The sequence below is a fragment of the Lates calcarifer genome, linkage group LG5 (genome assembly GCF_001640805.2).
Source record: "Lates calcarifer isolate ASB-BC8 linkage group LG5, TLL_Latcal_v3, whole genome shotgun sequence".
Taxonomy (NCBI): Eukaryota; Metazoa; Chordata; class Actinopteri; family Centropomidae; genus Lates; species Lates calcarifer.
The window spans coordinates 19,477,560-19,497,567 of NC_066837.1; the positions used below are offsets into that span (position 1 = coordinate 19,477,560).

The window sequence follows — 20,008 nt, forward strand, 5'->3', positions numbered from 1 at the left end:
TCTGTTTTTTCCAGCTTTGTGTTCATTTCCTGGCCCAAAATCTCAGCAGCATTCAGTCTGGCATCGAACTCTGTGGGATTAGTGGAAGAAATTGAAAACTATGAATTGAGAGATTATATAAAGTACAATACTGATTTATAGTGAGCCATCTATTGATACTGTGGTCACAGTTACTGTATAAACAGCACATTTAAACAAAAATTGTAGCTACAGTACACACTGAATATCTATTTTGCTACCTTTATTTATTCTCTCCAGCTCCTCCACTTTAGTTTCAGTGACTCCAATTCGCGTGTTCATTTCCTTAGCCAGGCCTTCACTGGCTTCTAATCTGGAGTTGAACTCTAGTGGAAGATATAAGATGGAGGGAAAAAACCTGCATGAATTCATTCATTATATCTCATTTAAATCAAGAGAGATCAGCTGGAACATACTGTTTCAATCACCCTAATAGCCTAATTACTCATTCATAATTAAATGTAATCTTCATCACCAACAGGCTACCTTGATCAGCTGTCTTGAGATCTTTCACTTCTCTCTCTGTGTCTTCAGTCTTGATCTTCAGCTCCTCACTCAGGCTCTCAGTGAGTCCCAGTCTGGCTGCCAGTTCTGTTGAAATAGATGAGGAGGGAAAAACCTAGAAAGTCATCAGTTCAGCAAATGTAGATCATCATGATACATTTCTCTATATCTTTACCTTGATCAGCTGTATTAAGTGCCTGCACTTGTTTCAGTGCCTCTTCAAGGCTGACCTTCAGCTCCCCAGTCAGACTTTCACTGGCTGACAACCTGGAATCCAACTCTTTGGTTAAGGGGGGGGGGGACAAAAACAAAATGACATCAGATCAGCTCAGATCAGTTCATAGTAACAGTAATAGAGATAAGATGGAAGAACGATTTGATAATCCTCCAATACAGCACAATCACTGGTCATAGAGGCCCCAGTGTTGTGTCTGATGTGCTGAGACATGGGGACTTTAAGGAGAGTGGAAACTTTTCATCCCCTTTGAGACAAATAATATCAACAAACCATAAAGAGATGAAATCTGTAGTGCAAAATGCTCCAGGTGAATCATGTAATGGTCATGGGAAATTCATTGAAATTTCCATCAGGGACAGACAAGTTAACCCTGCAAATAGTCTACATATGAATATCTTATACTACATATGGCAACTAAAGAAGCATTTCTTTCTCTGTTTACCTTGGTCGACAGTCTTCAGGGCCTCCACCTCTGTCTCTGTGTTTCCCAGCCGAGCAGCCAACTCCTTCTCTAGACTCTCACTGGTCTCCAGTCTGGACTCAAATGCTGACAGTCATAACAAGAGCACCAAGTAAATCTTGATTTCAACAACCTCATAGATCACTTATCACTGCACTAATACAATAATCTCTACATCTGTTAACATACCTTTAATTTCAGTCTGTAGTTGTACCACCAGGGCTCTTTGTGTCTCGGCCTGGACGTCGGTGGTGTTCAGTCTGGCCTCAAGTTCTGCTCATTACATAGAGGAATGAAATGTGATATCATCAATCACACAAATGATTCTATCAAGATCAACATCTGGTCTTACACTTCAAAACATAATTTGGACAGAGTTATGCAGTAAAAATACAATTTATTTACCTTGATCAGCGGCCTGCAGTGCCTTCACATCTGTGTCCACCTCTCCAAACTTATTCCCCAGCTCTGTCAGTCTGATGTTCAACTCTGTTTGTTAAAAATGTATAAATGAATACTGCATGGTTCTCCATTCAGCCAAATATGAATCATGAGGTGAGATTAGGTGAGCTGAGGTGAGAGGAAATCTACTTTATGAGGCATTAATAATTGACCTGTTTGTTGTATTACCTTTGCTTTCCTTCTGCAGCTGTTCCACATGTGTCTTTTGGCCCTCCAAATCACTGGCATTCAGTCTGGCCTCAAGTTCTTCTCAGTGAGGATGGGAGAAAGAATATTATGACAAAAATAAATAAACAAGGAAACAACAAGCAAACAAAGATATTTGCGTTAAAGTACATTGCCGTATTACTTTTTCCTTCTCTTTCACTCTTTACCTTGATCTGCAGTTTTCAGCGCCTCCACCTTTGTCTCAGCGTCTTTAAGTCGGTCATTTAGCTCCTTCTCAAGACTCTCGCTGGACTCCAGTCTGGACTCGAACTCTGACAGTCAAAATGATGAAAATTAAATATTATTCATCTTAAAAACAGCATAGTATCTTATCAGCATTCTTCAGCCTGTCATCTTCCAACTGTTCAATCATTTATTCACAAGGTGATAGCACTAACATAATAATTTGTTAATGTACCTTTAATTTCAATTTGTATTTGTGCCACCAGGGCTCTCTGAGTCTCTGCCTGGACATCAGTGGCATTCAGTCTGGACTCCAAATCTGGTCATTACATCGAGGAATAAAACATGGATTACTAATTATGAATTACTCATCCATAATTAAATGTAATCTTCATCACCAATAGGCTACCTTGATCAGCTGTCTTGAGAGCTTTCACTTCTCTCTCTGTGTCTTCAGTCTTGATCTTCAGCTCCTCACTCAGGCTCTCAGTGAGTCCCAGTCTGGCTGCCAGTTCTGTTGAAATAGATGAGGAGGGAAAAACCTATCAAGTCATCAGTTCGGCAAATGTAGATCATCATGATGAGCAAAATGTGGGTAATGTTACAGCATCAGCGATATAGGCATTTCTCTATATCTTTACCATGATCAGCTGTATTAAGTGCCTGCACTTGTTTCAGTGCCTCTTCAAGGCTGACCTTCAGCTCCCCAGTCAGACTTTCACTGGCTGACAACCTGGAATCCAACTCTTTGGTTGGGGGGGGGGTTGGAAAACAAAAACAAAGAGACATCAGATCAGCTCAGATTAGTTCATAGTAACAGTAATAGAGATAAGATGGAAGAACGATTTGATAATCCTCCAATACAGCACAATCACTGGTCATAGAGGCCCCAGTGTTGTGTCTGATGTGCTGAGACATGGGGACTTTAAGGAGAGTGGAAACTTTTCATCCCCTTTGAGACAAATAATATCAACAAACCATAAAGAGATGAAATCTGTAGTGCAAAATGCTCCAGCTGAATCATGTAAAGGTCATGGAAAATTCATTGAAATTTCCATCAGGGACAGACAAGTTAACCCTGCAAATAGTCTACATATGAATATCTTATACTACATATGGCAACTAAAGAAGCATTTCTTTCTCTGTTTACCTTGGTCGACAGTCTTCAGGGCCTCCACCTCTGTCTCTGTGTTTCCCAGCCGAGCAGCCAACTCCTTCTCTAGACTCTCACTGGTCTCCAGTCTGGACTCAAATGCTGACAGTCATAACAAGAGCACCAAGTAAATCTTGATTTCAGCAACCTCATAGATCACTTATCACTGCACTAATACAATAATCTCTACATCTGTCAACATACCTTTAATTTCAGTCTGTAGTTGTACCACCAGGGCTCTTTGTGTCTCGGCCTGGACGTCGGTGGTGTTCAGTCTGGCCTCAAGTTCTGCTCATTACATAGAGGAATGAAATGTGATATCATCAATCACACAAATGATTCTATCAAGATCAACATCTGGTCTTACACTTCAAAACATAATTTGGACAGAGTTATGCAGTAAAAATACAATTTATTTACCTTGATCAGCGGTCTGCAGTGCCTTCACATCTGTGTCCACCTCTCCAAACTTATTCCCCAGCTCTGTCAGTCTGATGTTCAACTCTGTTTGTTAAAAATGTATAAATGAATACTGCATGGTTCTCCATTCAGCCAAATATGAATCATGAGGTGAGATTAGGTGAGCTGAGGTGAGAGGAAATCTACTTTATGAGGCATTAATAATTGACCTGTTTGTTGTATTACCTTTGCTTTCCTTCTGCAGCTGTTCCACATGTGTCTTTTGGCCCTCCAAATCACTGGCATTCAGTCTGGCCTCAAGTTCTTCTCAGTGAGGATGGGAGAAAGAATATTATGACAAGAATAAATAAACAAGGAAACAACAAGCAAACAAAGATATTTGCGTTAAAGTACATTGCCGTATTACTTTTTCCTTCTCTTTCACTCTTTACCTTGATCTGCAGTTTTCAGCGCCTCCACCTTTGTCTCAGCGTCTTTAAGTCGGTCATTTAGCTCCTTCTCAAGACTCTCGCTGGACTCCAGTCTGGACTCGAACTCTGACAGTCAAAATGATGAAAATTAAATATTATTCATCTTAAAAACAGCATAGTATCTTATCAGCATTCTTCAGCCTGTCATCTTCCAACTGTTCAATCATTTATTCACAAGGTGATAGCACTAACATAATAATTTGTTAATGTACCTTTAATTTCAATTTGTATTTGTGCCACCAGGGCTCTCTGAGTCTCTGCCTGGACATCAGTGGCATTCAGTCTGGACTCCAAATCTGGTCATTACATAGAGGAATAAAACATGAAACGTTTAGTCACACAGATAATTCCACAAATAGCCATCTTACATTCCTTTTTCGAAAGCAAAGAATACTCCTTCTTCCCTTGAATCAAAATATATTGTACATACACTGATATATATATATATATATATATATATAATTATGCCATATGAATGCAATGAATTTACCGCGATCAGCCGTCTGCAGTGCCTTCACTTCTGAGTCCACATCTCCAAACTTTTCTCCAAGCTCAGTCAGTCTGGCATTCAACGCTGTTTGATAAAAATGGGTAATAAATACTGCATGACTTCAAGCATTCAGTCAAATATAAATCATGAGGTGAGATTAGATGAGCTGAGATGAGAGGGAAATCTACTTTACTGGTCATAAATAATTGACTTGTTTGTTGTATTACCTCTACTTTCCCTCTGGAGCTGTTCCACTCGTTTGCTTTGGCCCTCCAAATCACTGGCGTTCAGTCTGGCCTCCAGCTCTAGTTTTAGTGAGAATGAGAAGAGGATGATAATTATGAACAAATGAAAACAAACAAGTAAAACATGGCTTGATAGATAGCACACTGATTCTTAATGTTGTTTTGGGTAAATGCACATTACCTGTGTACTGCCGCACAACTTGCTGCACCTGCTTCCTCTGCTCCTCTGCCTGCATCTCACTGACCCTCAGCCTGGCCTCATGGTCTTTTTTTACATGATGGCAACAATGCAGTGTCAGACAGACATGCAAGTGAGCAGGCAGAAATAAAAACTTAACCAAAACACACAATATGATAATGCTTTCATTTTATTTCTATCCAGATGTACCTGTGTATCCTTTCTTCAGTGCATCTACCTGTGCCCACAGTTCCTCCACCAGGCTGTCAACAGCTGTCTTTTCTATACAGTAAATTATACACATTACATAATGCAGAATCAGTGACCATTAAACATTCAAACTTAGACATTCAGGAGGAGGATGCAGGAGATGCTACACTCTTCATCACCTTGTGCACATACCTTGCACTCTCTGAAGTTGCACCAGTTGCTCTTTGGTCTGTTGCAGCTCATTTCTCAGATCATCCAAAAAAGTTGTCATCTCTTTGAGCAGAGTGAAGCTGAAGGCTTCAGCGGGCTCATCCTGACTGTCTGTGATAGCAACAAACCTCTGCCCCAGAACGCTAGCCTCAGACAGGCAGCAGCCGAGCAGGAGGAGTAAAACAACCCTCATCTTCGTGGTCCAAAGAGCTGTGGCACCTGGAGGGGTCTACAAGAGCGATTTTTAAGCGTTAGGTGACCGTGTGAAAGGTTATGTAAGGTTTGTATGTTGTTTACATGTAGCTGACCATCTGAGGTTCACGAAACATGTCCACCAGGGTCAAGGATAGAGTCATTGTGATAAGAGGCTTTCACATACTTAAAGACCATGGAAAAGATTACATGACTCCCCTGTAAATGTCAAATGTGATTCAGATTGCAGTTCTCAAATGTTGAGCCAAAAGTAACACCACACCATAATAATTTGTTAGCACATTAGTTGAACTCTTCACTGCACTTTTACGGTGGAATGTTTCAGTGGTTCTCTTAAGCCCTGTCAAAGCTTACTTACTGTATTTCTGTCTGTAGAGCATAAAGCACAGGAACATCCAGGTAGTCAGATTTGACCATACAAAGTGACATGACTAGTGCAACATGGAAGTGTTTGGTCAAATGCTCATAAGGTAATCAATGTTCTGTAGCTACTCATGTAGCCTAGAATATGAATGAAATAAACCAGTATTTATACGGACCTCTCAGGGAGATAAATGAACTGTTGATCAATGAGTTCAGGGGCCTTGGTGATGTTACACTGTCAACATGTTGCTCAGTAAACATGGTTACATGATACAGAAACAGTGAACATTTTGAGGGAATTTGTATCTAGCTTTATGTCCATATGGAATTTCAGGGGGAAAGTAATCAAATACAAACGACACACTCTGTGACATTAAATGTGTGCTATATAAAAGCTTTCTGCTTCTAAAAGTCTCACAGTTACAGTGACATTCAGAGACACATTAGTGTACGTGCATGCAAGTTTGTGCACATGCTTGCCTTAGCGTATAAGGGTAAACACGTGAATGTACTGCATGTCCAGCCGGCTTCCATCAACCCTCAGGACAGCATCATGAGAGTGGAGTGCCGAGCTGGAGGTGTGTTTGTCCGCCTGTGTGTGTTTCATGTGCATACGTGGACTCCCATGGGCGAGACAGAGGTCAGGTGTTAAGCAGCAAAGGTTATTGGGTGACACAGGACAGACCTGCTTTCACACACCCAGGTGCACTGGTGTGTCTATATTTTTGTGTGTACCTCCATGTGAGTTTTTATTTATTCAGTACAGTATGTTATCCATGCGTGTTTGTATGTGTGTGTTGCTGTATGCGGTGTGCTGTGTGTGTCCCAGGGCTGCATGTGTGCAGCAGAGGTCAGATGTTACTCAGAATAGGTCATAGAGCAATGTACTCTTAGAAGTGAGCTGCTGTTACACACCTAAAGTTGTTTGTCAGTGTGGGTCACCATATTGTCCTGTATGTCTTGTGTGTGTGCCCGCATGAATCCGTGATCTTAACATATGTGCTTGTTTTCTGTATGTGAGTTCGGTCTGCATGTATACACATGGCTGCATCAGCTGCTGTTATATGGCAGAAGAAGCCCCAGAGAAATAAATGGATGTGGAAGTGGGTGTGAAGTGTAAATGTGTGTGTCTTCAGAATGGCCTGAACAGGGTCAGGGTGGGTGAAAGCGCTAACCTCAGCCAAGGTCAGACTCACCTGCTGGAAATCCTTCTCTCGCCAGAGAAAATGTCATAGTTGAGAGAGGCCTCCTGGGGATTTGTGCACTCTTTTTGTTTTTTTGTTTTTTCTTCTTTTTGTCTGTGTCATTGTATTTGGATGTTAAAGATGTGTCTGCTATAAAATTGCCCTTAATATCACTAAAAGTGAGGACTGTATTATTAGGAATACCATTATGGAGGTTTGGTGACTTTGTCTCACTTTGTAATAGACCTTCCCAATAAGACACTGAGATTAGGACTTTTATTTTGGTAGTGGTAGCTAAACTTTATCAGCAGGTACAGAAGATTGTTGAAAGGTAAAATTTGAATATGACAAATTCATATCCTATAAACCATATCAATAATAATTTGGAGGAGTCCTTTACCACTCAAAAATGAAACATAACCATTTCGGTCATGAAGGAATCACCAACTCAGAAAAGGGTTGTCAGTGTTCAGAATATTTGGACAAAAGTAGTTTAACAAAATGTGAACGTCAAGATAGCCCTTCCAATCGTGCCAACACTTGCCAGTAAGAGTTTTATTCACAACGACTTCTGTTGTTTACTCCCTTCTTGAACTTGTGCATGAAAATATGTGACGTGTGTTTTGCAGCTTCAGCTGCAGCCACATCATTCTATGAGAACTTTTTTTTGTAGTTCTGAGATACTCTTGTAAAATGGTAAATGGTGACTCTGTTTTGTTTCTGCCTTTTGTTATCTACTTTGCACCCAACCAAATGCTTGCTTCCTGTCAGAAGTTTTGAGTTTCCTATCTTTTTTGTTCAGCCATGGCAAATGTATTGTTGCAAATGATTGAGAATGTAGGTGATACGGTGGTTATCCAGACTCAAATCACTGTATGAAGTGAAAGGCAGTCATGTTGTCTGTGAGTTGCTAATCCATTAAACAGGATTTACAAAGCTGCTGTCAAACTTCATATGATTGTGTCTGTTCCATTTTAAGGCAGAGTTGGCTTAAAATTTCACCCACTCCTCTGTTGTAACGGCACCACAGTTTTTATGCTCTGCATTTAGCATTTGTGGGAGACCTGTTGTGTGCTGGATTTAATCGGAAGCAGGATAAATGGTGAAACTTGTAATGGGTGAATTATGCTTTTTCATTGAAATTTAAAATGTGAAATCCAATATTAATGTGTAACATTTTCTGTTTTAAAATGGATCACAGTCTGTAATGGTGAACCTCAAACTTGGAAACAAAATCAAAGTTCAAGTACTTGGAATTTTGGACCATTGGAATTTCTAACATCTTTGTCTTGATTGAGACTTCTCAAGTCAGGCTGAGCCAAACAGTTTGTCAGGACTGAATCTCCAATCTCCTCATGCTACTAAATACTTTTTTGGAGAGGTTTGCATCTGAGTTTCCAGATTTGATCATCACAGAGTAAAATCAGTTGGCCAAGTATTCCTCCAGTTTGTCTGCAGACAAACAGAATTATTTGTTTGAATTAAACTGAGTTTCTGAACCTTTTCTCTTACCTCCTACACAGATCATTGCATATCAGCCATATGGACGCTCTGTAGACTGGTGGGCATATGGAGTGCTGCTCTATGAAATGCTTGCAGGACAGGTGAGTGGTGTACACACATGCACACACACACACACACACACACACATACACACACACATACAAGGGCACACAGTGGTATTTCTTATGTAATTTTCTGCTACAGATTGTGTGACAACTTAACACACGAGGTTTCTCACAGATTGTTCACACCCACATTATTCCCACATGTACTCAGGTGGTGTTTCCTATAGTTCTTCCCACTAGCTATAATTATAAACCTTGACACGTAAGTGTAACCTCTCACCTTGTTTTAATGTAGTCAGTGTGTGTGTGTGTGTGTGTGTGTGTGTGTGTGTGTATTAACAGCTATACATATTTGTAAAGGTTGGTTTAAATGTCTTACCGCTGAAGAGTACCCAGTCATGGAATTGCCTGCGTTTGTGCACCATTTGAGCAACAGCTCTCTTAGCATCGAACAATTCCACTTTTTGCCTCACTACCTTGCAGCCTACATTTTCACAGTTTCTTTGTTTATTTGTGGATACGACATGGTGTGCTGCCAGTGGACATGAGTCAATACTCTGGACAGTATTCTTAGGTATTCAAGGGAACATATCAGTAATCTGTTGGCTGGCAAAGAAGTTCTTTTGGAAATAAATACACCAACTGAAGAGAAGGAGGACATGCAGCCAGTATAGCATTAACCTAGTCATAATTGAAACAAACAATAACATAAAAAACGTAACCAGGGCTTTGTTTTACAGTGTTGCTCTGTCTCAAAATATCATCATAACTCCTCTCTTCACAAACTATGAATACTGTTGAGAAAGTTCAAAAGCTCATCCCATCAGATATTTTCACAAGTTTTTAATAAAATATGTTTCAGAGACTCAGTGCTAAATGACTTATTAAGATATTTATGACTTATTAAGGTATTTTTGAAGAGACCTTTATTCTAAAGGGCCAAAAGCAAAGTGCAAGTACATGCAAATGTTTGCTCCTTCCAAAGCAAAGCATTAAGATGAGTATGTTTTTCATTCCCAAATTAACTTAGAGAAAGTGTCAGCTGTTAAACAATTAACAAAAGTTTTTACCTATTCAGATGCTCCCTTCGTCTGTCTCCTTGTGTGAAATCAGGTAAAGGGGGCATGACGCAGACAGGCTATCTCTAGCCGAATGGGCCAGTGGAGTGGAAATGACGAATAATTCATTTTATGGACTGTCATAACACCCACATTATGGTTACTGATGATAACCACCCAGTGAGGAGGGAAAAAAGCTGGGTCATCCACTCCATTTGCCCTGCAAGGTTTTCCTGTGAAACTTATTCTCACGAATTCTCCACTGCCGCTTGTTGTTTTTGCTCCTTTGTCAAGTCTTTGTTGCTCTCAGTGGCCTTTTTCTGTCTTCTCTCCCCTCGTCTTCGTCTTTTCACCTCGTTTAGTCACAGTTGTGCCCTGTTTTCTTTATTCATTAGGGGAATGAATCGGTGCTACACTGTGACACTTTACTTTTCACTTTACCTCTATGTGATAATGAATGACGCACAAACAACACTCTCCATATTGTATCGTCTCACCCCCAGCCTCCATTCGATGGAGAGGATGAAGATGAGTTGTTCCAGTCCATAATGGAGCACAACGTGTCATACCCCAAGTCCCTGTCCAAAGAAGCTGTCTCCATCTGCAAAGGGGTGAGTGGACTTTCTTTGTCACCCATGAATAAAATCTTCTGCTGTTCTCAGTTTTTGTGGCTAAGCAAAAATCTGAAACATAAATACATGCAAATATATTCAGTGTTTATAAAAGATTTACTTTGTGCCTGCAGTCAGTGGTTTTGTTTTTCAGTTTTAAACACAGATTTTGAAAAATGCACTTAAACTGTCTGTTATGAAACTTGCCTCTTCAGTCTATTGTCCTGTTAAACTGGGACTGCCTTTACCCACCTGGGCTGAAAATCCTGTAAATCAGCATTTTAAGCTCTGTGTCTTTCATGCTCTTCACTGATGCCAAAATAATACAACTTCTTGTAAGAGGGCTACAAGCCCTTCCTGCTAGTTCAGCTTTAGGGAGAAAAACTGACAGGCCGCGTCAGAGGCTGCTGTAAGGCTTTTCTTAGCTTTCCGGAGTTAGATGTAACATATGAGAAGTCTGGCTCAGTTTGCTGTTAGAATGAAGTGTGGGCTTTGTTAAAATAGTGTCTGGGAACTCATTTGGAATTTCTCTCTCCTCCTTTCAGTCAGTTCCTGTGTCTCTGACGTTTGAATTATTAAAACATTGAAGGGAAACCTATTAGGTCATCCAGTAGGGAACAGTAGCTCTGTGAGCTTGGTGTTTTAAAGGATTATTACAAATGCTTTGTAGCCATTTTTTTGCTAAATATTTCAGCCACATAACAGATATAATTCAGTAAAAGCATGAGATTTTGACTGTGTAAATATGATGTTCATATGTTCAGTGGGCAGTGAAAAAGCAGAAGTAGTATTGAAGTTATTGTTCCAAATAGAAAACTGGACCATAGAAACAATGACACTGCCTATTGGTAAAAAAGTTAAAAGGAAACCCCTCTCGAGCAAATTTAACTGGCATGTAAATTATTTAACAAAACACATTCACTTTTTGTACCAACAAGTTCTTTTTGGCTCATCAGTTTTGCAAAAGTGTGGACCTGCTTCCATTTTACAAACAATCAAAACTTGCATGTAGCATGGGGGCAGGAAACATATTGATATAATAACTCGTAAGGGTGTATCAAAGCATTTAAGAGAGAGAAACTTGCTGCAACATGATAAAAAAAGTTTTTTGGAATAAAAATGTTTTTTTCCACAACTTTGACACAAAAGTGGTTATGTGTTGTGTGTTTAGATGACTGGCTACTCTTCTATGCTTATGCTAAAACTGACTATACCAATAGAGCTGATGTAATTGTTAAGAGGAGGTTTTTCACACTCATCACTTGTGCTCCTGAACTCATCTTTCTATATCTCTGCACACATCTCCAAATAATATAACTGGGAAACCTGTCTGTGGACTTTGTCACAGTATATATAGCTGTCAGATCTTAATGGCCAAATTCAAAATACAGAGCGTGGTTTAGCTTCCATTGTGGTAACCCAGTACGGGCCCCATTGGTGATTATTTTTTATTACTGTCAAGTGATCTCCTGTGATGAGTTTATCAGGGATGCTAACACACCATCATTCTGAGGTTCCGTGAGATTGTTTTTCATCAGATAGCTCTTCCCCGTAAGAACTGAGGAGTATTTAAACACAACAGTCTCCTGGGATGCTGTTTTAGCGACCATGGGCCTGCTGGATCTCCAGAGACAGAGGGAACTGAACAGTTCAGTGGGTCACTGTAAGTCAAGCAGGCAGATACGGGGACATAATAACTGTTTGTCTCTTTTTATGTTTACTACAGATTGTTTGTTGTTGAAAGCAAATGAAAGAGGAATGAACATAGGTAAAACATAGCTTTTGTATTTTTTAAAGACATTATTCACATGGATTCACTGAAACTCACTAAAATACTTATTCTGTCCTATTATATGGACAGAATAAACAGCAAGCCAGAAATCATGCCAAGGAATTGTGCATAGACACTATTTGCTTTTAACCTGCTTGTTCGACCTTCATTGACACTTTATATGCACTCCTCAGATGGCAGAAAGAAACACTGGCATTTCAACACATGTTCATCCTCAGGAGAGCAGATGAACATTAAATATGGATGAATTTCAGAGCTGTCAATGGAGTCACAGTCACTGAAGACATGAGGTTCATCTCAGGACTATTTGGTCAATAAATTATGAGAATCATTTTAGACATATTCATCATATGGCTGTTTTTAATAGCAGCAGAGCTCCAGGTTCAGCTCCTGTGGCAGTGCTTTTGGCTTAGCTCCTCGAAGATAAGACCATGGTAACCGAAACACTGACATATGTAGAGAATGAATATATATTTACTTGCTATACTTGGAACGGAAGAAAAAAAAAAAACATTTGTGTGAGTGAGTGTGTGTGTGTGTGTGTGTGTGTGTGTGTGTGTGTGTGTGTGTAGGAAATTTAATGGTGAAAGTAGCAGTTTTATTTCTGTCCAGAGGCAGTGCAAAGTCAATGAGCTGTGAAATAATGCGCTTTGTCTCCCTGTCCCTTCCTCGACTCGTTTCTCTTTGGCCCCCTCTTTCCTTTCTGCTTTAATTTTCTCAGTCGTGTGTGTGTGTGGGTTGTTTGGGGGGGGGGTTTCTGGTCTCGGCCCAAGTCCCTCTCTCAACCCTTGTTTGGCATGGCTGTAGCACTTCCTCTTAATGGATACATAGTACTTGCCAGTAGCCTGACCCACAAAAGGGAGAGAAAGAAGAGATGAGAGAAAAAAATAACAAGAAAAAGAGTGGTTAGAGGGAGATAAAGAGAGGTAGATCGAGGAGGAGAATAAAAGAGTAAAATGAGCATAGAGCAGGAGAGGTGATGCTGGATAGAAGAACTGATTTTGACAGAAAACTGATGTGAATACAAAAAAGGAAGTTAGCGGAGGACAAAAGAAACTCTGTAAAAAGGACATATACTAAATAGAATGAATCTGTTGTTACAGGCATGTGGATTTTTAATGTTCAATACAGATAGCCTCTATTCTGCCTCTATTCTAAGCAAGCCCATACACACACACACACACACACACATATATATATATATACTGCACAGTTCATTACGTTTTAAATAGGTCACAGATGTAGATACACATTCATCTAAGTAATGGGATGTTATCTAAAGGTCGTCCATTTTAATTACATTGTAATTCATTCATAATGATTACTGGAAAATAATGAGACTGAGACAAGTATATATAAAAAATGTATTCTAAGTGTAAATTCTGATGCAGAGGTTCTGTTAATATGGGTGAATATTTCACCCTTGGTTTCTAAAGTGTTATTCCTGACTAATTGACTGAGATGAAGGCACTGAGGCAAAAGCAGCCAGGTAAAACCATGGCATAACTCACATCCTGTTTGAGTACTGCACAGTAGTCCCATTGGAGCAGTGCGTGTTGTGTTGTATTGTCCACAGGGAAGGTAAAACTGAAGCCCATTTATAATTTGCAAAAGATGATAATGATGGTGTGAGTGTGTTGATGTACTGAATCACACAGTTGTACCTGGCCAGACTCCCTGCTGACTTAGAGACCCCATCTGCTTCCTCTTTTACTCACTCTAATTCTCTTTGTCTCTCTGTCTCCCCAGCTTTCACTCTCCTCCCCTCACCTCCCTCCCGTCCCCGTCCAGTAAAAAACAGTTTGGTGTTCTCAGCAGAAACGGCAGGGGGGCTTCAAAGTTATGTACACTTTAAACTTCTCGTTGACAGTTCATGAAGCGGTGGAGCCACTGAGACTCGAGTGCTAACAGTTTGCAGACAGAATGATCAAACGTGCTCTATAAAATGTCAACATCACATTTTCTTTTTTTGGGAGATGATTATCCATCACGCCGATGCAAAATAATTCAAGTGCTGGAGTTAAAAAAAAAAGGAAAAGAAAATAAGGTTTGATTGACACGGTGGCAGTCCAGCAGTCAGTCACCATCAGGACATTTCAAGGTGCGAGGGTGTGTCATCTAAATGGTGACAGCCTTGTGTTTGCACCGTGATGCTTTCTCACCATCGGTGACAGCCCTGTGAACAGACAGAAAGCTGCAAATGACTTTTTCCTTCCTTGTCAACAACTGTCTGAAGTACTCTGCCAGCTTGATGATGCACTCTGCTTGTTCAGATGTGGCCCAGCCTGTGGCCTGTGTGTCGAAGGACTTGCAGACCTGTAGAAAGTCAGCAAGTTGAATTCCATCACTGATATAAGTAAGCCATTGTAGCATGTCATTTAATGTTATTGTAGCTCTTATATTTGATAAAGTAAGAAAACAAAGAATCACCTGACCAACATAGCACATATTTTCACTTAATATATGAAGACTAAATATGAGGCTTAATTACTTCTTGTGAGTAAAGATGGCATTATGTCAATAAAGCAAAGTTCAAGCTTTTCTAGGGTCTCCTGCTCTGTTAGGAAAAACCTACTGTAAGACAAACACTGATGAGGAGTTTGAGATTGTTTCCCCCAATTTATTCTGTGTTAGACAAAGTCATTCAAAAGTAAGAACATTTTGAGAGTGAGTTCCAAAAACAACACAGTCAGCTCTCTAGAAAAGTCAATCCAAAAGTTGCCTAAAAACAAATGAGTGAAATGTTTCCATTATGTATATACAAAGCTCAATAAGTGCGTCCATAAGCAACCACCTGTGTTTTTTTCCCCCTTTGGTCAGCAGCTGTGTTCATTTCACATCACCCCACATGCTTTCTCAGCCAGCGCTGCCTAGCAGTTAAACACTAGCGATGTGGAAGGTGTGTATTGATGGTGCGTATTTGAGTTTGCGTTGTCTCGTTCTGTTAAAGTTTATTTTTCCTCATTATTCCCACTGAGGTTTTCACACAGAGTTTATGATGAGATTTCGGCACCCTCAGACTAGGTGCAGACTAAACAGGTCATGCAGGGCACAAATACTATTTTGTCTGGTCTTAAAGTGTCCACTGCATTCTCTTCTTCAGAATTATGTACATATTTTCACCAATGAAGATGAGTTTAAATTGGCGGACGTGTTCAAGCTAAAAAAAAAAACAACCTCAAAGTGTGTGTTTGCCTTTGGTCAGAAACTGGAGTTGGACTGTACACTGGTTAAATAGTCTTCCCTCTGTGTAAGATCACTAAACACACAAAGGGTGACTGCTTAACATGTTATATATTTCAGCAGAACTGTCAAGGTGACTGAGCTGCATGTGAAGGTTTGCATTACAGATTAGGGATTTAACTGGAGGCCCAGCAGTCATGCGTGCTTGTGTGTGCCTGCATTCATGCATACATGTACTCTCACCTTGGGCATACCACTTAGAAAGCATACACTGTATTGAACACCAGAGCCAGGAACCCACCCTGTTTAAGCATTGAAACCAGCTCAATCAAACAAAGCACCATTTCCATTTCAGTCTCCAGTACACAAATAAGTCCTTTTGTCCTTGGACTGTCAATACTGAAACCCACTACGCTCTCTGTCCATCTCCAAACAACTCCTCTCCCTTCCTTAGCAATTCAATCTGAGCAAATCACTGCATAAAGGCAGGGGAGGTAATGCAAAATATTTATGTATGTATATATATATATATATATATATATATATATATATATATATATATATAGTCACTGATATATATATATATGATATATATATATCAGTGACAATGCTTTATTATGAGTAGGAATTGCTTTAATGCATTTAAAACTGTCAGTCAGCCTGTTTGTTTCCTCGACCAACCCAACTTTGTTGTTTTTTCTACGCAAGCAAGAATTTATAGGCTCTCCAACTGCAAGCCTAACAAACAAACATTTAAATTACTTGTAATCTTTGACACATTATTTAGATAATGACATTTAAGCAGTACCAGTGGGGTCCTACATAATCTAACATGGACACATTTTCTTGTTGGTCATGTTTCCTGTGGGTACTTTGTTTGTCACAGTTTGCTTTTTAACAAAGTGGCAATTGTGTCCCCGTGGTGTCTGTGGCGCGACTGGAAGTGGCAGCAGTCCTCTAAAGGCAGAGCAATTATGTCACTCTTTTTCAGACCCATCTGTTTAGTTGTCATTTACTGACCTAGAAAAGAGGTGGACTCATGTTACAGAGCACATCAGTGAAAGAACACAGAGGTGGGAGAAAACAAAGTGAGAGTTTTCCTGATGTACGACCACTGACCACTGTTGCGAGAGATCAAACCAAACATTAAACCCATAAAACCAATTTTACTTTGTACTGCAAATAAAATCTGCACTCTGCATTCCAATTATTTTAGAAAATTAAGAAAGACACAAAGTTTTTTATTTTTCTTTAAAGTTGAGAAAACTGGATTCCTTTTTTTTTTTTTTTTTTGCCTTCATACAACCAACACCATTTTTAGCTACAGCAAATAGGCAAATAGTAACTGATATGAGTGTAAGTGGAGTCACTACTGTGATTCAAACCGATGATAGCATCCATAGTCTCTTACTCTATGTTTTTCTTTCTTACTATGAGCAGCTGATGACCAAGCACCCATCCAAGCGTCTGGGCTGTGGCCTTGAGGGAGAGAGGGACATCAGAGAACATGCCTTCTTCAGACGTATCGACTGGGAACGCCTCCAGAACAGGGAGATACAGCCACCTTTCAAGCCCAAAGTGGTAAGTCCCGTGTTTAAGGTTTAATTTGCACTTCATGGTTTAAAGTATGTGTGATACCACTTGAAATAACCAAAGTTAAGATGATTAGTAGCTTCTCTCACATGAGTTTATCCTTCATTAAAATGAGGCCTCATTTCCCATTACACTTGTCTGTCACAAGGGGAATACTTGGGGTTCTATTTTCATTTGGGTGTATGGTGCAAAGAGCACTTGCTGAGATACACTGATGTGTTTTCTCACTTGCGCCTGTTCAGTATTTTGGTGACTTGTCGTGTTTCACAGCAGCGGGAGAGGGGCAGTAGGGGGGTGCATCATTAAGTGTGTTTCCATCCACCTGTTTTAATGGAATTATGCATTTTAAAAAAACAAGTGAAAATGCTAGATATTTTAGAGCAAGTTTAAATATAGTGACAAATTTTTTACACTTGGCTGAGGTGGAAAAGATGGAGTATTTGTTGGCATAACAGTAGTGAATGGAAAATGGTGTAAAATTTAGATCACATTTGGATGGAAACTATCAGCAATCCAGTAACATCTACAGCAACAAGACCTGAAGTGCACCACCACACAGCACATGTGGCTGCACATTGTGCCTTGCACCTTGATGTACAAAATTAGCAGCCTTCGTCTTTCGCTTACCTCACTGCCATTGGTCCAGGTGCATTTGTTCTGTCTTTGGCTTTAAGTTGTGTTTCCATCTGACATTTTTAGAAACTTTGCCTCCGCTACAAGAACAGTGCCATCTTCTTGTCATGTGCCATTCAACACCCTCCATTTGTTCTGTAAAACAATCAACAATGTTCCCTCAAACACAATGTCAAATACAGTTCATAGGCAGGCAGAGGCTGCCTGTTTTCTTGACAGCAGACTTGTATGTCAATAGAGGTTCTACTCTTACCAGCACATTAACGGTGGTAAGAGTAGGACTGACTGACTGATGAAAAATGCTACCTATTATTACTACCTGTCAGAACACAGGGTGTCACATGCGCATACAAACACAAAACACATAAACAAGAAAAATAAACAACTGCACACATTTAAACAGACAAGAACAGATGTGTTCATCACTACAAGACAAATCTGTTATGGCAAGACATTTTATGCCCCTCTGCTGTGTTATCCACTCCCTTGGGGACTATTTGTTCTTGGCTGTTTGTTTACCAACTTGTATGTCAGCCTTCAGTCAGATTTGTCAGAATACACACACAAACAGGGAGAGTCAAAAGTAAAGTCATTTTTTTAAACCTGTAACAAGTATTATACCTGATTATTTTGTGTTTGATATGTCAAGTAAAGAGTGTTCAAATGAAATTAACAGGTGTGCATAATGTAGCGAGCTAGACAAAGTTAGCTGTGAGTTATATAATGTTTTCAACACCAACTTTTAGGAAATATCTATGAGATACTCATAGATACTTTTACCTCTCTGTATAACTGATGCCCTTGACTCATTCATCTGGGCTGAAAAAACATTTATCTCTACATCCAAACTGCTCAGATGTGTCCAAGGTCCCCCATCCCCAAACAACATAAACACCCATTTCATCCAATCTCATTTAATCACTCCAGCAATTTCTTCTTGCTAACATAATAAAACTTGCTATAAAAATGGCCATGTGCCTCGAACAGGAAGAAGCAATAACATGAGAGGGATTTAGGGCATATTATGGAATATTATGCATTTGGTGTATTCATTTACACAGTTTATTGCAGTGAAAGTGAATTAACCACAAACAGCAAGTCATCCCCTCCCTCCCATCTTTCTCCCTGTCTACCTTATTTTACCTGGACATTTCGATGCATGTAAACACACACACAAACACACACACACAGTGTCCTCATGCTGTGTTGCTACAGACTCCAAACCAGGTGTGTTGCTGTCAGGACAGTGTTCTTCTTCTAAACTCTCTGAACGCCTTTGATAGAAAAAGTATGAAAACAAAAGGCTGTTAAAACTGGATTTCCAATACATAAAGCGATATTTAACTTTGGTAGGCTCTTGTAATTTTCTAGCATGTATATTTGACATCACTGCACATGTAGTCATCTTCGATGTTAGCTCCACCACAGAATATGCAGTCTTGGCCAATTTTTAGTACACAGCTGGACTTGACAGGGTACATAGTGGGAAAATTCAGGAGAGGAAATGCAGCAAAGAGATTGTATTTCCAACCATAATGTTGTAAGTACTCGCCGTATAGCTTTTAAACTTAGCAATCTACCACAAACCATGCCTCCAGGCCTTCTCAAAAATGTATCTCCATTGATAATTCTAGGAATTATTAAAAATTTTGTAACAGGTAAAACTACTTGTGAAGAAGACAAAGAAAGAACAAGGATGATGTGTTTCAGTTTGTAATGCTGTGGCTGTGAAAGTGCAGTATACAACAGTCAACAGCTTGAGTCTCAGATGGCAGGAATCCAAAACCGTTAGCAAATGTATTTGCATAGTTAGAGGAGGTAAGTGGAAAAACTTCTTTTTGCATGATATAGGTGGGCTGAATAAAGACAGCTGCTGGCAGTGTTTAATTGTGGACACAAATGGGTGTTAGAGTGAAACATTTTGATGTAATGTTTTCACATACACAGTGATTTTTACCAAGATGGTTTAGTTGCATTTGTTGTATGAGAGCCATCCATCCATTCATTTTTATACTTGTCCTGTGTTGTCCTGTATGTTGTTAGTTTTTGTCATATGAAGGTGACTGCATTAAAAAGGATATATTCATATATGGAATGAGCCTAGATACCTCTTGGCTGATGTAATACCACTGTTGTCCCTTGTAACATTCCCATCAAGAGTGACTGACACTGCCAATAATGGATGTTAGGAATGTAACACACAAGGAGGAAGTTATGCCATTGATGTGACCTACTACTCACCTAAGGATTTTCACTGATATGTGACAAAGGTTTATGTGCTTCCACAGACAGCAAAAGCAGAGTCAGGGCTACACCAGAATTGTACAGTCATGTAAAAACATTATACAGTTTATGATCAAAA

At 39.7% G+C, this 20,008-nt stretch overlaps 1 protein-coding gene and 1 long non-coding RNA gene across 3 annotated transcripts in view; one reads left to right on the top strand and one right to left on the bottom strand.

Moving 5' to 3' along the window:
* The window catches only part of prkcaa (protein kinase C, alpha, a), a 137,093-nt gene that overhangs the window by 109,229 nt on the left and 7,856 nt on the right, over nt 1-20,008 (top strand). For both annotated transcript variants that reach the window (XM_018664871.2, XM_051070713.1), the window contains 3 exons: nt 8,732-8,812; nt 10,338-10,445; nt 16,861-17,001. In XM_018664871.2, the coding sequence (XP_018520387.1) occupies nt 8,732-8,812; nt 10,338-10,445; nt 16,861-17,001 (330 nt within the window). The remainder of the gene's footprint in view (nt 1-8,731; nt 8,813-10,337; nt 10,446-16,860; nt 17,002-20,008) is intronic.
* Nucleotides 3,004-4,568, bottom strand: LOC127142492 (uncharacterized). The gene is made up of 2 exons (XR_007813277.1): nt 4,077-4,568; nt 3,004-3,948 (listed from the first exon to the last, which is right to left on the bottom strand). It is a non-coding gene; the product is annotated as an uncharacterized LOC127142492 (long non-coding RNA).